Here is a 19572-nt window from a genome sequence, read left to right as displayed (position 1 = left end):
TGTGAACAATCATTACCTTCACTGTTGTTGTTTTTTTTTTTTACGATGTTCACGATGTACATTAAATATTGTTTCAATTTTATTGTACAGGTTGTTATGGACACAACGATACCAAAATATATATGGTTTTTATTAATTTTTAGGGGTTTTTATAGAATTCATTTGCTATAGAAAAAAAGGGAATTTTGGGGGCTTTAGAACTTTATAACAAAATTTCATACATTTTATTATTAATTTTTCACTTTTTTTTTTTTTTACTTTTTCATGTATCCCTTTAGGACATTTGAACCAGCAATACTTTGATTGCTGATATAGCATTATAGGCTGCAAGATGGAGACACCTAGGCTGACTTCCTCATTACTGGACAAGATCAACCTGTTAACGGGGGCACTTTGCAGCCTGGGGTCACTGGCCAAACCCCAGGCTGCATACTACAGATACCGGCACCCCCCAATCTCACCACGGGGAGTGTTGGTAGGGGCACAGACATCATGGAACCCCTTAGATGCCACGATCATATGGCTCCAGATAAAAACATATGGCTTCAGATAAAGCTCCTTAACATACAAGCAAACCTTAATTATATATATCGGCTCTGTAATCTGATAAAATAAATTGCAAAATAAACATTTATTATAAAAAATTGTATGCAGCATTATATAATACACTGTATAAACATCACAGACAATGACCCACCTAAATCAGCCTGGGAAATGATAACCATTTGATATTGGTAGATTACTTGTAGTTTGATACCGATTCCATATATGGCCAACTGCACATGGACTAATACTGTCTCAAAAACATGGACCATATACCGGTCATAATTCCCAGATTGGATCGTGTCTGTGGGCAGTATCATATGTTACCTACCCACAGATCTCCTGTCCTGTACTATAATTGTGTTCAGTATGGGGTAGTTGTCCTGTAGGGAGACAGGGGCTTCTAGCATCGTAGATGACTATGATACTGGGAGTCTGGGTCTCTGGACAAGCTTCAATCCAGGGAATACGTCCAATACGCCATATTCACGAGTGTGCAGCAAATCTAAAACTTAGGCCAGTTGCAGACGACCGTGGCTGAGATCAGTGTGCTATCCGTGTTTCTCCTAGATAGCACACTAACCCATTCTTTTCTATGGGCCTGTACACTGGAGATGAGCGAACACTATTCGAAACAGCCGTTTCGAATAGCACACTCCCATAGAAATGAATGGAAGCGGCCGGCACGCCGACTTTGCCAGCGGCCGGCCGCTCAACCCCCCACGTGCCGACTACGTCCATTTATTTCTATGGGAGCATGCTATTCGAAACGGCTGTTTCGAATAGTGTTCGCTTATCTCTACTGTACACATGAACTTGAATAACACAGTTCCATGTGCGGGCCGACAGTCCGGGCTGCAAAATATGGAACAAGTCCTATTCCTGTCTGATTTTGCAGCCCAACACGGATGGCACATGGGTGACATCCACATGTCCCCCTTGCACCACCCAAGACCAATACCAGGCAAAATCCATTTGAACAGTTTTCAACAAAGCATATAACAATGTCACAGTTTTGATAAGCTAAGTTCACACTAGCGCTAGCTCTGCATTGTTCAGGTTCATCGGAGAAACCAAACAGTGGCGAGACAGACCGCTAAAACAGCAGTTACACACACAGCTCAGTGGGCCCCACTGACTATAATGGTGTCCGTTGACTGTCCGCCATTATTAAACTGAAAGCGGCGGAGGTAAAAGTCTTCCAGTGCTGTAATACTATGACAGTCAATAAATAAAAGTCTAACATTCTCCTTAGTACGCTGGCTCCTGTTGTCAGTCCTCATTCAGTTTCTGTAGGATGTGTTTTAGTCGCTCCCGGACAGTTTCACAGAAGTCACAGGTCTTATTGTCGGTGTCCCAGGTCATATTGGTGATTATCGCGGCCAGGCATTGCTGAGCTAAATTCAGATCCTGATCAAACCTCCGGTCGTCTGTCTGCAGAGCCATGTGTGTGCAGATGTTTGTGAACTCTACGCTGTCCTAGGAGAAAAAAACAAATAAAAATATAAATATTATATAAATGCAGAAGTAATCGCAGATTCTTCACAGTCACACAAATCACATTGGCACACATTTACTAATAGTTTGACAGGCTAAACTTAGTCTGAAAACACGTCAGGTTTATCACAGTGACTGATCCTGAATAATAAATCTGGTGTATTGTGAAGCATGGGATTTTTCAAAAAAACAATCGGACCTTGATTGATGAAAAGAATCCAAGGAGTTTATTTCAGGAAGTCCAGTTTTAACAAAAAAAAAAATAATTCTTCAGAAAATTTCCATAATGCATACAACAAACACCTTGTACCTCAGGCTGCTGTAGTCTCACAAACAATTCATCATGTGAACTTCACCAACACACCCCCAGCTTTCTGGGAATTGGAATCATTTTATACCTTAGACATTTCCCATAATACTCTGCAGTTTTCCCTATAAAACCCTGGAGTTGCTGCAGACTTGCCTCTTATAAGATCAGGGGAGACACACCCAGTGCAACTCCACTACTGCAGGTAAATATACAAAAAACACTTTATAAATCCATGTTAATGTGAACAGTTCCTTAGTGTTAGTATATGGTTCCCAGATGGTAAGACAAGAAATAGTTGGAAAATAGAGCATTAGGTGGCCAGCCTAATGAGGAAAGAAAGAAATAAGAAGCAGTAATAGAACATTCACACAGAGATATTACCAGATCTGGGGACTTATGTACCACCACTAAGGTTACAAAGAAGAAATCACATGGAAACATAACACAAAATAGTTTACCTCTTCACATTCCTCCCCCCTTAAGAAGAAGCTTGTCCTTCTTCAGACAGCTTTCACTTCAGCACCATACCTAGACAAATGATCGGCATTTTGGTGCTTGGACCCTGACCGATGTTGTATCTCAAATTTAAATGGCTGTAATGCTAAATACCATCTAGTTATTCTGGCATTTTTGTCCTTCATGGTATGAATCCAAGTGAGGGGATGATGATCCGTCACTAAAGTAAACTCTCTTCCTAATAAATAATAGCGTAATGCCTCCAATGCCCACTTTATCGCCAGCCCTTCCTTCTCGATTGTAGAATACTTTTGTTCACGGGGAAAAAGTTTCCTACTTAAATAAAGAATAGGGTGTTCCTCACCATTAATCTCTTGACTCAGGACTGCCCCAAGTCCCACCTCAGATGCATCCGTCTGTACAATAAATGGTTTGTCATAGTTTGGGCTTTGTAAGACTGGTTCTTTACACAAAATTTCTTTTATTTGTTCAAAAGCTAAATCACATTCTCTTGTCCATATCACGTCCTCTCTACTGTTTTTTTTAGTTAGGTCGGTTAAGGGAGCAACGATAGTAGCAAAGTTTGGAATAAAACGTCTATAATAGCCAACAAGACCTAAAAAGGATCTGACCTCTTTCTTTGTGGCTGGAATAGTCGCAGATTGAATGGCTTGTACTTTGGATATCTCTGGCCTTACTTTACCACTACCCACAATAAACCCAAGGTACTTTGTTTCTTGGAATCCCAAAGCACATTTACGTGGATTAATTGTAAATCCTGCTTTCCCAATTTCAGTTATCACCTTTTCCAAGTGATACAAGTGCTCTTCCCATGATTTGCTAAAGATTACCACATCATCTAAATAAGCAGCACTGTACTCCGTATGATTCTTCAAGAGTAAGTCCATGGCTCTTTGAAACGTGGCTGGAGCACCATGAAGACCAAATGGCATGTTTCTGAACTGATACAGACCATTAGGCATCACAAAAGCAGTTTTTTCTTTTGATTTCTCATCAAGCGGAATTTGCCAGTACCCCTTACATAAATCTAGGGTAGAAATATATTCTGCACACCCCAATCTATCTATGAGCTCATCAATACGCGGCATTGGGTAATTGTCAAAACTAGATATAGCATTAATTTTACGAAAATCTATGCAAAATCTTATTGTCCCATCTTTTTTCCCAACCATCACTACAGGTGATGACCAAGGACTTTTAGAGGGTTCAATAACTCCCAATTTAAGCATTTCTTGAACCTCATTTTCAGCCTTACCCTTTAATTTTTCAGGTATACGATAAGGTCTCTGTCTAATAGGTGGATGATCTCCAGTATTTATTGTATGAGAAACTAATGATACACGGCCAGGCTTACTTCCAAAAATATGTGAACTGGACCCTATAATCTTCCTCAAGTCACAATGTTGCTCTTTAGATAACTTTGGATTCCATGTTACCTCTGACCAGTGAGCACAATGTTTCAACAAATCATAAATTTCTTCAGACACATCTTGTGAAGACTCTGCTACAATAGTACACGTAGTGTTATCTTTAGGACCAACCTCTGGTTCAATCCAACGTTTTAATAAATTTACATGGTAAACCTTATTTTTTTGTTTTTTATCTGGGGTTTCAATTTCAAAGTCAACAGGACCTGTTTGTCTAACCACTTTATATGGCCCTTGCCATCTGGCCAACAACTTATTCTCACTGCTGGGAAGCAAGAGAAGAACCTTATCCCCAACTTTAATCGATTTATTTTTGGCATGTTGATCATACCATTTCTTTTGGTAAACTTTTGCCTTGTGGACATTATCATGAGCTACCTTAATCAATTTCATTAATCTTTCTCTCATTTCCAATACATGTTCCACCACATTCTTCTGATGACCATCTTTACCTTCCCATACCTCTTTAATAACATCCAAGAGTCCCCTGGGTCGTCTCCCATATAATAATTCAAAAGGGCTAAACCCTGTAGACTCTTGTGGAACCTCACGATAGGCAAATAACAGAAAGGGCAACCATTTGTCCCACAGTTTTGGATCATTATGTGCAAATTTCCTAAGCATGTTTTTCAAGGTTTGGTTATACCGTTCAGTCACCCCATCAGTTTGTGGATGATAAGGGGTAGTCCTGAGAGGCTGTATACCAAGAAGCTTATAAACTTCTAACAGAAAGGAAGATGTAAAGTTACTCCCCTGATCAGTAAGGATTTGCTTAGGTAATCCAACCCTGCTAAACACCTTCAAAATTTCCTCTGCAACTCTTTTAGCAGTAACTGTGCGCATAGGTATGGCTTCAGGATACTTGGTACAGTAATCAACAATTGTAAGAATGAAACGGTTACCTTTGGAACTTCTTTCTAGTGGACCGATAATATCCATATCCACAGTATTAAATGGTTCATCAATTATTGGTAAGGGTATAAGCTCTGCTTTGGGAGGAGCTGAAGCAGTGTACTGACATATTGGGCAACTACGACAGTAAGTAGTGATCTCATCATAAACTCCAGGCCAATAGAACCGATAGAGTACTCTGGCCAAAGTTCTTTTATAACCCAAATGTCCAGCAACAGGAACATCATGCGCTAATTTTAAAATTTCTGATTTAAACCTCTTTGGCACAACTAACTGTTGCACTCGTTCTCCTGTTTTTGGGTGACTACACACTCTATATAAAATATTGTTTTCAACCAGATAATAGGGTGTAACAAGCTGCTTACCACTTTCTGCAACCACTTTACTGTTAGTTAAACCTTGTTCATACAATGCATATAAGTCAATGTCCTGTTTTTGTTCAAATGCAATATCAGTGTCCCACAAGTCAGCATTTTTATACTTGCCATCCAGGGAAACTCTTCTCCTAGAGACATCCTGCTGTCCTGGAACTCTCAGAGGCTTTGATGATGGCGGCTCCATGATGTCCTCATGGAATGGGAAAATGTCCTCCAAAGTCTCACCTCTCTTGTGTGCCTTTGCTTTAGCTCTGGTAGTCACAGCAGACAGCTGGCTTTTCCCCATTAGCAAATCTTTGAATCCGGGTGTGGTTCTTCCAAGGATCACTGGGACTTGTAGTTCTGGAACAACAACTACTGGCATAGTAAAACATTTTTCATCCAACTGCAGGTCAATATTTGATGTGGAGTATTTTTTTGTATCTCCATGAACACAAGTAATTGGCACTTTGGGAGAGTCCATCTTCTGAGTTATTAGGTTCTCCTTTACCAAGCTTAGTTTACTGCCAGAATCAAGCAAAGCATCCACGTTCTGTCCATTAACTTGGATTGGCAGCATGAAGTCACTGCTAGCAAAAAACAATCCAGACTTTGTGCCTTTAGTGCTTTTCCTGGGGCAAAATTTAGCTATGTGTCCCTTTTCTTGGCAAATATAGCACATTTTTTCACTGGTGACAGTTTGTAATGGACTTCTGGCTTCTTGACCTCTCCCTCCAGAGAAAGTTCTGAATGATTTGGCTGGGCCAGTTGCAGACCTGCTTAGGTCTCTTTTTGCTAGGATAAAGTCCTCTGCCAAAGAAATAGCTTTGTCAGCATTTTTGGGCCGATGTTTTTTAACCCAAGCAAGAACATCAGCTGGAAGAATTTGTAGAAACTGTTCAAGTATGATCGCTTCACTAATCTGCTCAGTCGTCTTGTTGTCTGGTTTCATCCATTTCATGTATAAGTCTTGCAGGCGAGTAAAGACTTCCCTTGGACCATCAGTGTAGCTGTACTTGAGTTCTCTGAACCTCTGTCTATAGGTTTCCTCACTGATGTCATATCGCCTTAGAATAGTCTCTTTAACCAAGTCATAGTTATTTGCATCATTCATGTTCATGTGGCTATATGCCAGTTGGGCTTGTCCAGTAAGATATGGCGCCAGTCTTACCACCCACTGTTCCTTAGGCCACTGACAGGTATGTGCAATTCTTTCAAATGTGGATAAATAGGCTTCAATATCATCTTCTGGAGAAAGTTTAGTCATGCGAGGGTCTTTCCAAGCAACAGGCGGTCTCAGGGTTTGAAACAGCTCCCTCCAGCGTTCATCCTGACGTCGCAATTCCTCGCAATTTCTCCTGGCTTCCTCCATTTGCCTTTTTTCTGCATTGATCTGCTGCACAGTTAACCATTTCATAAGGTCAGCAATGCTCTCTGGTAAAGTCTTTTCAGAAGGCTCAGCAACACTTGGAGTTAATGGAGCAGCTGTGGCTCCTTGCACTTCTGCATCCTCCTCTAGCAGTGCTCTCTGTCTGACACCTTGACTTTCCATATTCACTAGTTTCCTTGCAACAGTTCGCTTTGCAGACTTAGTTGGCGGCTTTGCATTAATACGCCAGGAACGTGTCTTGTACATAACTCCCTTGTTTCTTTAGGCTTGAGTACTTACAGCAATACTCCAAAAATCATCCCACTTCTGACACCATATGTGAAGCATGGGATTTTTCAAAAAAACAATCGGACCTTGATTGATGAAAAGAATCCAAGGAGTTTATTTCAGGAAGTCCAGTTTTAACAAAAAAAAAAATAATTCTTCAGAAAATTTCCATAATGCATACAACAAACACCTTGTACCTCAGGCTGCTGTAGTCTCACAAACAATTCATCATGTGAACTTCACCAACACACCCCCAGCTTTCTGGGAATTGGAATCATTTTATACCTTAGACATTTCCCATAATACTCTGCAGTTTTCCCTATAAAACCCTGGAGTTGCTGCAGACTTGCCTCTTATAAGATCAGGGGAGACACACCCAGTGCAACTCCACTACTGCAGGTAAATATACAAAAAACACTTTATAAATCCATGTTAATGTGAACAGTTCCTTAGTGTTAGTATATGGTTCCCAGATGGTAAGACAAGAAATAGTTGGAAAATAGAGCATTAGGTGGCCAGCCTAATGAGGAAAGAAAGAAATAAGAAGCAGTAATAGAACATTCACACAGAGATATTACCAGATCTGGGGACTTATGTACCACCACTAAGGTTACAAAGAAGAAATCACATGGAAACATAACACAAAATAGTTTACCTCTTCACATGTATCTTTAGACAGTCTGGTCTCAGTTTATATCACCTATTAGTTGACTAACGCTGAGTAAGAATTTTATGACACAATTTTGGCCCATTTAAACCACGCCTTTCCTTCTGACAAGCCACACCCACATGTCTAGCATGTAAAAAATGTAATATATATATATATATATATATATATATATATATATATATATATATATATATAGGCCCCATGACCTACATATATTAATGACTATAGAATATAGAAAAACTATAGAATATATATAAAACTATAGAATATAGAGAAAAAAAGATATATTAGAAGGTTGTAGAGGGGGCAGGAGGGACTTAGTTAATTGTTGATTAATCCTGGATAACCCCTTTAAGTCACATACATGTCTGTGCTCTCTGTATACAAACGTATTTATCTGCTTAGGACTAGTACAATACAAATTTCATTATTGTAGTAAAAAAAAGTAAATAAAAACATAAAGGGAGTCTGACATAAGAACTCAGGATATCAACCCAGCCCTGCAAATAGATTAGATAGGGTCATCTGAATCTAACAGTGAATTGTCAATATATCTCTGTTTTTGTGTAAATTAGCTCCTTGGAGCCTTGAGGTTCTTGCATTTCCTTCAAATAGATAAATGACTTTGCCCTCCTTCTCCAAAAGATCACATTTACAGATTGTGAAAAAAGCAGTGATAATGGGGGCTCTCCTTCACAATGACTGTAACTTATCTACCGTATATATTTGACTCGAGTATAAGCCGAGGGGGGGCTTTTTCATTACAAAAAATGTGCTGAAAAACTCGGCTTATACTCGAGTATATACGGTATCTATGGGGCTGCAATGATATGCTGGGAAGGGATATAGCTATAGGGGGCGCTGCAGTAGCAGTCTCTACCGGGCTTTACATTACACATTGAGGAGGCCCCAAAGGTCCCTTTGCCCCATAAAACACATTACTATTCTAAATGGTAGGTAGGGCCCCCCATTACAAATTTTGCTTTGGGGCCTAGAAGCTTAAAGTTCTGCCTCCGATGTTGGGTTCTGGTAACATATTTTTAGTGTGATATAAATATGATTTGAGGGTTTCAGTCTTCACCACCGTTTACAGTGTTTCTTATTATGATCTAACCAAAAATTTTAGATTGTGTTAATAAGCTCTCTGGGGCATATTTATCAATAGAAATCAATACTTCTCTGTCTACATTTACGGTAACATTTTTGGTGCACAGTATTTATGACATATTTATGAACAGCGCAGGGAACAGAGAACAGAAAAATATGACCAAAGTTTAAAATGGTGAAAATTTCTGAATTGACGACAATTTACTCCTCAGTAAGTGAGTGATGATTTGTCACTGCATCAAAAGTTGGAGAGTTTTTGGTGAATGTGCCAAATATTTGGTTCTTACAACACGTGCGTTAGGGTTTTTTGTCTATATGACATGCACCTAAAATGTATATTTTTTGCGTGCACCAAATATATGTTTCATGGTAAAACTCGATACTTTTAGTGGGATGGTATTTGAGTCAAAATTTTACCAATGCTGTCAAACTTTGTCAAACTACGAATCCCATTCATTGTTTTAGACGGATTTATGAATCTTCCGTATAGACCTTCAATGTTTCAAAAAGCACCAAAATTCTACTCAAATGCAACCAAAATAAGTCACAAATTATTTCTTACTTATGTGATGCATGGCAGGAATTTATGGTGCAGAAAGTAAATTGGTATAAATTCATAGTTTCCTCCATTTTAAAACTAGGTCTACTTTGCACAAGAAATTCTGCGCCATATTTGTTTTGTCCTATTTCATGCGTAATAAAGTTAGACACTTTTGAACCATGCCCATTCTGGTGCACATTTTTCAAAAATGTCTATCCAGTTCCCTGATAACATCCCTCTGTGTCCACTAAGAGGCGGCAGGAGTCGGATTATGATTGTTGTGTTGCAACATATATATACAGTATTAATCTAGTGCCTGCTAGTAGGTAGCAAGGAAGGCGCAGAGTATTGCAGCATCTTCCAGCTTTCTCCTGCATACTTCCCGATCATATATTGATAACCTTACATCTACAGCAAATCTGTAAACCAGACTTTCAAAGGGGTTGTTTAAGAAGGGCATAGGCCATACATAGGCGGATATTTATCCGCAGATCACTGACAGAACAAGATTTCACCAAATGTAGTTGGAATTCGCCATATTTCTTTACAGACCTTTGGCAGATCAGTTAAATTTAGTGAAATCTGCCGATAATCTTACGTCTGTATTGGTCAATACAGCAGACATTGGTAAAATAAGTTAATGATCTGCAGATAAACAGCTCATGGGTACGGCCAGTTTTACATCGAAGGCCATTTTTCTGTGTCATCCTAAAATAGGAGCCATATAAATACTCCTTGGATTCTACCTGTGCACGAATAACGTCATCCCCTCCCTTTTCGCCCTAAACACTCACTTTGAGGTGCATAGAAAATTGATGATCCAAAGGCGAGTGGTCCAGAATAGATTTTCCCACCAGTAGAAGTGACAGAGCTGTCCTTGCAACTCTGGAAAGCCGATTCCTCGATGCCTTTTGTGCTAGTGTAAGTGTTCTTGTAGAAGAGATGGAGGCAGTATCCGAATCCCCTGAATCCAGCTCCAGATGCGTTGTGGTGGCAGGTGGTCTGGCAGGGCTGTCTGATGCCCCCTCCAGAAGGCATACATCATCGTAACTTATGCCCTTCTCCTCCAGAATAGTTTTGAGTGTGGTGAAAGCCTTGGTCTGGTAGCTGAGCACATCTTTCACTAGTGCTGGTCGAGGCATATTCAGAGTGTCTTCTCCTCAGCTGCAGAATGGGAAGGATAAGAGAAGTGAGTGGAGCCTGTCTTTATTCCAACATCTCAGCATGTGGTCCACACTTACACTGTGTAACCGGAGACCGGGGTAACCTTTGTTCACACAGTAAGGATAGGCTACTGCTTTGAGAAGGGAGAGAACAAAGTGCATTGTTCTATCATTTGTGTCTGGCATAGGATTATGTTCCAGGAGTTATCTTATCTGACTCTGCACATTCACAGGGAAGTTGTTGCACTTTGCAGAAGTCATTAATCTGAAGACAGCAGATTCTTCTTCACATGATCCACACACCAGGGTTTATTCTATGGCCACGTGTCCTTGTCACTACAGCGCAATGTTATATTCTGGATATGGATCATATACATTTTTATGTTAAATATGTTTTAATCATTTGTATGTGTTTTTAATTTTCCATGTCACCATCAATATTCTAAACAAAGTATTAAATCCTGCAATTGTCTCTATGGCCACTAAACCAAATAATAGTCTCATTTACATTACAGACAGAGTCACAATGGAAGATAAGACTGCTATAGATAACACCACTGACCCATCCAATACTGACAAATAGATGACATCACAGCTTCTAGACTCTCCTGCATGGGGCATGTCTAGAAAACCCTCCCAGGGACCGCAATCTGCCTATCATTAAGTTATATCCTTATATGGTGGGAATATGTAGCTACCTGTTGTGCAAATCATGTTTTTATGTTAAACTTTTTAAAACAATTTCTGGTGATTTTTTTATATTTTAAAAAATATGTGTGTTAGCGTAGAAAAATTAACAAAGTTTATTGACTGCAGAACATCTTAGGAATATACGTTGGTTGATCATCCACCAGTTGATGCAATAACATAGTGAAATCCACAGATAATAATAGATTAGAGAGAGGCCACATCTTATCCAGACCTTTCTCAGATTTATTACTCTGTCTCTCTCATTTTGTCTTTACTTTAACCCTACGATTTGTAAAGTGGTGCGGACTATGTTGGTGCTATATCAATAAAATGGATTAATATAGTGACTGGTAGATTCTCTGCCTTATATACATGTCAGTCATGATCATCAGTGTGATGTTAAAGAGGACCTTTCATGATCCGGGGCACATGCAGTTCTATATACTGCTGGAAAGCCGACATTGCGCTGAATTCAGCGCACTGTCAGCTTTCCCGATCTGTGCCCCGGGTGAAGAGCTGTCGGTGCCGTAGTTCTTTACAGTCAGAAGGGCGTTCCTGACAGTCAGATACGTCCTCCACAGCATCGCTTATCGCGCAGTACAGTGTGAGCGGGGAGGAACGCCCCCTCCCTCTGCTCACAGTGCTCGTCCATAGACGAGTATTATCAGGAGGGGAGGGGGCGTTCCTCCCGCTCACACTGTACAGCGCGATAGGCGCTGCTATGGAGAAGGACGTAAATGACTGACTGTCAGGAACGCCCTTCTGACTGGAAAGAGCTACGGTACCAGGACCGATAGCGCTTTACCCGGGGCACAGATTGGGAAAGCCGACAGTACGCTGAATTCAGCGCACTGTCAGCTTTCCAGCAGTATATAGAACTGCCTGTGCCCCAAACCATGAAAGGTCCTCTTTAAGTGAAATGACAGCTTAGGCCCATTTCACATCTGCGTTTAGGTGAATCCATTCCCCTCTCCACAAGAAAAATACAGAGAGAAAAGTGCTGCTTTCATTTTTCGTGTGGAAACTACACGGATCCCATTATAGTTTATGGGGTTTACAAGTTTCCTAAGGCTTTTTTATGCGGGATAGGTTTCCATTCGGGGGTCCTCAAGTGTCCTCCCCGAATGGAGACCCATGCGTAGATGTGAACCTGGGCCTTACAAAGCAATCCCCTACAAAAACAGGAAGTGCTTGGATATTATTTGACTTAGCAGCCAGAGTCAGAACTGCATGTTTTCTTAAAATATAGGTAATATGACATTAAAAAAAAAAAAAAAAAAAACACCCAACATTCTTAAAAATAATCAACATAACACCTGATTTAAAAAACAGTAAATTTCTGGTGACACATTCACTTTAAAAGAGCAGAGAAAAAGCACAGACAAGATAACATCCCGGTCACACACAGAAAATAGAATATAAAAAGTGATATAGTAAAAAAAAAAAAGAAAAAAGTTTGCACTGTGTGGTATACTGTGACCAGTCTGAGAGGGTCGCACAAGTGAAACCATGAAACCCTTTGCATGAGAATTAAACAAAAAACCTTTTATAAAGACTTTATTCGGTAGGACTGCACACATATAAGAACCCCAATATCATGGAAATGAAGGTATAAGCAAACACTGCAGACTAAGCAGCCACAGATACCAGAAGCTTCTTAGTAGTTTCACCATTGAATGGTAGGACTAATAGTTTTGCAACAGCTAAAGAAGGGCAGAAACTTACAAGAATATTCTCTTACCGTATATTACCATAGTTGGAGGGGGACGCTCATCCCAAGAATCCAAGTGCTGCTCTCTGGTCTCTCTACATGTGAATGACACAGGGTTAGCGTATGACTGTTACTCACCCAGATAATTATATTCTGTTTTATCATGAAGGTGTAGTGTAAATATAACAAGGTAACACAACTGGTTAGGGGAGTAAACCAGCGCTCCAAAAGATTCATCACAGGGACGTGAAGGGAGGGTAAGTAGGGCAGTAACCATCAGATGAGATGAGGTTTCTTCCCACATTATTAGTAATACAAGGCCTACATAACATTACTAAACCATGTCATAGGCTGACCTTACCACTGCTCACACCAATGATCCTGTCCATGGCTGATCTTACAAGGATGGCCCATACACTCGTCTTTCTCATCCTCCGGGCAGGATTTTCCTCTCCAGCGATTTTTGGCAGAATCTACTAAGAAAGACTCCGACGGTGATGTGAACGAAGCCCTAGCTGTAAAAAAATAAATAAGTCATGGACAAGTTACAAGCAAGTGACAATACTAGGCCAGCAGGTTTGGTTATTTACTGAGAGTCATATTGCAGTCACATTAGTTCATACATGGCAACTTTTAGGAATGTTTTTGTACAGCGGAAGTTTCAGGGGAAAGCCACGATCCAATCTGCAAAGCCACCCTACATATTGCAATGTAAAAGACCACAATGTAAAAGACCACTGGCCATGTCTCTTTTTTTTGTGATGTGACCACAGGTCAGTCACATTGACAATAATTAGATGTGATATTACAATGCAACACTGCAATATTTGGCTGCAGAGGAAATGCCACAGAAAAAAAGCAGCGTTTTACAATCCCTGCAACGTGTATCTAGCAAATCCTATCCACATATTGCTGGAAAATACATGCATCGAAGCATGTCAATTATACCTGCGGAAATGGTGGAGTTTTCCCTGTAGGTATAACAAAAGCAGAAAGTCCACAGAGGAAAATTCTGCAAAAACGCAATGAAAGACACTGAGGAAAAAGATGTGATGTGTTTCAGTGTTTTTTTCTGCATTTTGATATGTGGAGCCTTAGACTTAAAGTGATTCTACCATTAAAACCTTTTTTTTTTTTAGAAAGGCTATTCATCTCTTACCTTTGGACGTGGTCTCCGCGGCGCTGTTCCTTAGGCAAATGAGTTCTCTCGCAGTGATGGGGCGAGCTCCAGTACTCAAACAGCGATGGGGGCATCCCTCACCGCTGCCAGAGAAGTGTATCCAGCGACGCCTCCTCCTTCATCTGCAGCGTCATCTTATGCGTTTTCTTCCGGCGCAGGCTTGTAACTTCTAGCCCTTGGTCAGAGCAGACTGCGTAGGCCACGGGAAAATGGCTACTTGCACAGTATTGTTAGTGGCCATTTTCCCGTGGCCTGTGCGTATGCTCAGTTCCCCTGCTACTGCGCCGGCACGAGATTACAAGCAATGATGCAGGAAAAAGAAGACGAGGAAGACGGAACCCGAGGACATCGCCGCAAGAAGAAAGAAGATGTAGGCGTGGCTAAAGATTATGTCGGACCGTGCATGCCCACCCAGGGTGCACGATAAGGTATGATTATCATATTCTTTTTTAGGGTATTATTTTAAAACGGGGGGGAGGAGGTAGTTTGATATAACATTAGCAATGCCTGAATAGCATACTAGTACGGCGCATGCCGGGTGTGTAACTATGGCGGCCACCTGGGAGCCGAGTGGCCGCCATAGCCGCCGGGTGTCTACTGCTTTAGTAGACAACCAGCACTAATGTCTCTGATCGGTCCCCGGTCAAAGTTGACCGAGGTGCCATTTTCCCGGCGGCACGTGGATGCCGCCATTTTCCTGGTGATCGCCGGCACCCGGAGTAAGCTCCGGGGCAGACGTCACATTACTATGACAGCCGGGAGCCTTGTGAAGGCTCCCCGGCTTGTTAGTACATTGCTTCTATTGCAGGCTATGCTACATAGCCTGAAATAGAAGTGGCGGTATTTTGCAATGCATTAGCATTGTGATGCGTTGCTTTAGTGATCAGACCCCCTGGAGTTCAAGACCCCTAGGGGGTCTAATAAATGCAAAAAAAAAAAGTTAAAAAATATAACATTTTTTAAAAAGTATTAAAGATTCAAATCACCCCCCTTTCCCCACAACACATATAAAAGTAGTTAAATACTGTGAAACACCTACATGTTAGGTATCCCTGTGTCCAAAATCGCCCGCTCTACAAATCTATAAAAATATTTTTCCTGTACGGTAAATGCCGTAGCGGGAAATATAGTTAAAAGTGCCAAACCGACGTTTTTTCACTGTTTTGGTTCTGATAAAAATTATAATAAAAAGTGATCAAAGCTAAAAAGACGCCCTATGCATCCATTACACTGACGTATAAAAAGTTACGGCTGTCAGAATATGGCGACTTTTAGAAAAAAATAATTTTAATACAGTTTTGGATTTTTTTTAAGGGGATACAATGTAAATAAAACCATATAAATTTGGTATCCCCAGAATCGTACCAAAACACAGAATACAGGGGACATGTCATTTTGGCTACACAGTGAACGCCGTAAAACCGAAGCCCGTAAGAAAGTCGCAGAAATGCATTTTTTCTTCAAATCCCCCCCATTCTGAATTTTTTTCCTGCTTCCCAGTACATTATACAGAATGGTGGCATCATGAAGAAAAATTTATCCCGCAAAGATTAAGACCTCATATGGCTCTGAGAGCGGAGAAATAAAAAAGTTATGGGGTTTAGAAAGAGGGGAGTCAAAAACGAAAATCAAAAAATGCCTTCGGCGGGAAGGGGTTAAAGGCTATTCACGCATATGTGGGGCTCTATCAGCATAATTTTGCTGATAGAGCCCCCTTAAACATGAAAAAGAAAATCTAATTTGTCGCAAGAGTCTCAAAAAAAGAGTGCTATGAAGGTAGCCAGAAGTCAACAGACTTCTCAAGCGGAGCTGAGGAGGATTGAACAAGCTAGGCGTCATGTGACTCTTAGAGCTGCCGAAACGCCAGAGAAGGTGGATCATCAACGCCAACAACAAACTCACTATATGGCTGTTCCAGCAAGCTGCTGAGATGCCGGAACAATCACAGGACAGCTTGAGAGCTGCTGAAAAGCCAGAGCAGGCAAACCATCGACAGCAGGAATTTGCTGAATATAGGCGGATCATCAACGCCAACAACATGCAGACAAAGTCGTGGGCAGAAGCTAGAATAAATTAAATGTTAGGCGAGGGGAGGGGGTTTAGTTTGGGGGTTAATTTTTATTTCATTTCGGACAACCTCTTTAATTTGCAGGTGTCAATAATTTTGTCTGACCCATTTTTGGAGTTTTGTGTGAAATTATATAAATTGTTTGTTTTTTTTGTTTTTTTTAATGTTCCAATAAATACAAGGAAAATAAATATGCAATTCTGTAATTGCAACAATTTTTCTGGGACAAATATTTAGTTTTCTGGAAACATTTCAGGGGTGCCAACAGTTACGGCCATGACTATATACATTTGTTCCATATCATTACTACTGCAGCCTCTGTAACGCTAGGTTCACACTAGCGCCCGGAGTCCGTTCTCAGCTTTCCGTCTTCTGCATGCAGACTGGGTCCAGCTGTGAGCGCCGGTGAGCGTTTTATGCTCTCCGCCGCAAAACCGTTTTTTTTTTACATCAGACAAAGAGTACTGCATGTCCGACTGTGTCTGATTTTAAAAAATCGGTTTTGGGGAGGGAGACCGGGCGCAGATGTGAACGAGCCCTAAGCAGTACTCCACATTTTATAATATGCAGTCACTTCATACTTGTTAGTTATTAGATTATGCCATAGGTATAATTATAGTGTTAATGATAATATAGATAATTTCATTATGATTAATATACTGATTTGCATACACATATAAATAGCTGTAATAACAAAAACAAGATGTATATAATAATGATGAACACTATACGACAACACCCAGGGTGTGTTCACAAAGTATGAGAATGATGACACAGGAATCTATTTCATAAGAAAATACAAACTGAGGTCACGCGTTGAACACTTCCACATTCCAACACATGTTTATCTTGTAAAGAGAGATTCAGCCCTGTGGACCAATCTGGAATCCAAGGTAGAGGATTGCTACACTATCTGGACAATGAAAGTAGGATTAAATCTCCAAAAAATATGGAGATATTTCCATAATCAATACAAGCTAAAGACCATGCTATCATCTCTGTCTTCACTACTCTGCAATAGAGATGAGCGAATAGTATTCGATGCAATAGTAGTATTCAATGGAATACCTCCATTTGCATAGTTATTGGTGTACTTGGTCGAATACCACGCGGAAAGGCGCAAAATATTCATGCCTCAGTCATGCAATAACATCAAAACAGCTGTCCTCGGCTGAGACTGTCCCTGGTAAAATCCCACATCATTGCAAACAAAGGCCTCTGGGAAGGTCGGCATGATGTTAAAGGGAGCGCCCTCTATTGAGCAGGAGGCTAGGGAAGGTAAAATATAATAAACATATTCACCTGTCCCTGGTGTCCCCTACTGCTGTGACCACAAGAAAGGACATAGGATGTCACTCGCATAAGTCACTGATCCCGTGTCCTGAAGCAATTATGTCTACCAGAACATGTCCCCGAGTGCTGCTGGAACGGTCAATACAGGGAACTCCAAAGCGCCATGGATAGGTATGTCTTTTTTCACTCACCTTCCCCAGCCGCAGGATCTGGATTTCTTAGACAACCCTCTATAAATACACAGAGATGTTTGGTATCGCAGTTACAACTTACAGAATAAAAACTAATGACACAAAATTTCTGGGGTCCTGAAATCCAAAAATAGCTTAGTCCTTGGATTAATAAATGTGGCACATTATACATCTTCTCTTAAAATATTGTATTTTCTAGACATGAAGTGATGTGTGCATATGGATTCATGAGAAAACCTTATTAATATGACGAAAGATTTTATTAGAGATAAGATAATCCTTTAATAGTCCCACAATGGGGAAATTTCAGTGATACAGTTTCATAGATGGTACAGTAGTATATAACAAGAAACACATAGAAGCTCATGGCAGATAGAGAAATCCTAGGAATCATAGCAACTAAAAAAGAAAGAAACACGTACACACGGCAGGATCATTTAGTTCTCTGTGCGGAGTGATGTTAATAATACGGCCCGACCGTGGTTGGAGGACATGAGGAGGGATCACAGCATGTAGATATAACAGGCAAAAAAAAAAAAAAGGTACTATTTTTAGATTGTGGTTCAATTTGGCCAACCCCATGCTGATCACTGCTAGCTGGCATGCTTCAAGGATTGTACAGAGCATTGTATTTAAGATAAGATAATCCTTTATTTGGCAGTAACATTAACACATCTGTGTTTGCCATGGATTAGCTGCATGTGTAAGGGTAAGTTCACACATAGTTTTTTGGTCAGGGTTTTGAGACCATATCCGCCTCAAAACCCTGACCAAAAATATGGCTCCCATTTAAATCAATGGGAGCCGCTCAGGAACTTTTTCCAGGAGCCGTTTCTTCTGGCTCCCGGAAAAAAGAAGCGAGGTGTTCATTCTTCGGCCTGAAGAAACTCCATCTTACTTTTTATGGAGAGGTCGGGCTTATGAAGAAAAAAAAAAAAAAATGCCCTACATGATATAGTTTCACCCAATTTTTAACAAACATTTTTTAGGCTTTTTTTTTTTAATTCTAGGTTCAGACTAGCACTTTGCTTTTTGTTCTTCATCTCAATTTGGGGACCCAAAAAACATAAACCCAATCTGCTTAAAAAGCGGCTACCTGTAGAGCACATAGACTTATAATGGGGTCCGCAAGGTTTCCGCCCAAAAACACAGAGAAAAGTCCTGAGAGCGTAAACGTGGCTGCTAAAAAAACAGACTCCCTGATCGGAATCCCAAATGCAGACATTAACAGTGAGGGTAATGGAAGTCAGAATCCGCAGCAGAAAACTCTATGAACTTTCTGTAACAAGTGCTATGGGAACCACAATGCATAGCCGCCATGGTTTTTCCCTCATGGCTGCATCCCACTACATGGTTTGGTCCACTATCTGCACACTTGTTGAGCCTCCTCCATGACAGAAATAAACTCTATTCACGTATCTTCATGTCTACTGTTCCCACAGCCTGAGCTCCTATACATGAGGTAAAAGCAGCCCCCTCTCCTTCCCGCCATCCCCTCAGCACTGCCGCCTCTACACTGTGACAGGAAACCTGTGAGCTGCGTACTATCTAGCCGCGCTCGGAAGCTACCATTATCTCATTCCTTGAGAGGGGAGCACTTGAATTATGATGTGTGGTATCACAATATGAAGTTATGTTCACCTCCTGAAGCTAATAAACATGTATTATACATATAACTGGGCATACTTCCTGCAGCTCCTGGCATGTAGACGTGTATATAGTCAAACAAAGTATAAAGAAGACCCCCCCCCCCCGTCCACTTAGTTGTCCGACCCTGGA

The 19572-nt window shown here is 40.7% G+C and overlaps 1 protein-coding gene across 1 annotated transcript; it reads right to left on the bottom strand.

Annotated features, from left to right (window-relative positions):
- Positions 1–1802: 1802 nt before the first annotated feature.
- On the bottom strand, positions 1803–13250 carry DLEU7 (deleted in lymphocytic leukemia 7). Its single transcript, XM_075262962.1, has 3 exons — positions 13092–13250; positions 10292–10661; positions 1803–2022 (listed from the first exon to the last, which is right to left on the bottom strand). Exons 2-3 carry the CDS (start codon positions 10637–10639, stop codon positions 1816–1818), a joined length of 555 nt encoding a protein of 184 aa, XP_075119063.1. The 5' UTR covers positions 10640–10661; positions 13092–13250; the 3' UTR covers positions 1803–1815.
- Positions 13251–19572: the final 6322 nt, after the last annotated feature.

The sequence above is a fragment of the Leptodactylus fuscus genome, chromosome 2, assembly GCF_031893055.1.
Source record: "Leptodactylus fuscus isolate aLepFus1 chromosome 2, aLepFus1.hap2, whole genome shotgun sequence".
Taxonomy (NCBI): domain Eukaryota; kingdom Metazoa; phylum Chordata; class Amphibia; order Anura; family Leptodactylidae; genus Leptodactylus; species Leptodactylus fuscus.
Note: the sequence above shows the minus strand (reverse complement) of the source record. Positions and strands in the feature narration are given on the sequence as shown.

Bases quoted from the DNA above. Each gene is read 5' to 3' on its own strand.
- DLEU7 (XM_075262962.1), bottom strand. From the start codon at position 10,639: ATGCCTCGACCAGCACTAGTGAAAGATGTGCTCAGCTACCAGACCAAG. The intron at 2,023-10,291 runs GTGAGTGTTTAG...TTTTTCTCCTAG, and splicing joins AATTTTCTATGCACCTCAAA to GACAGCGTAGAGTTCACAAA.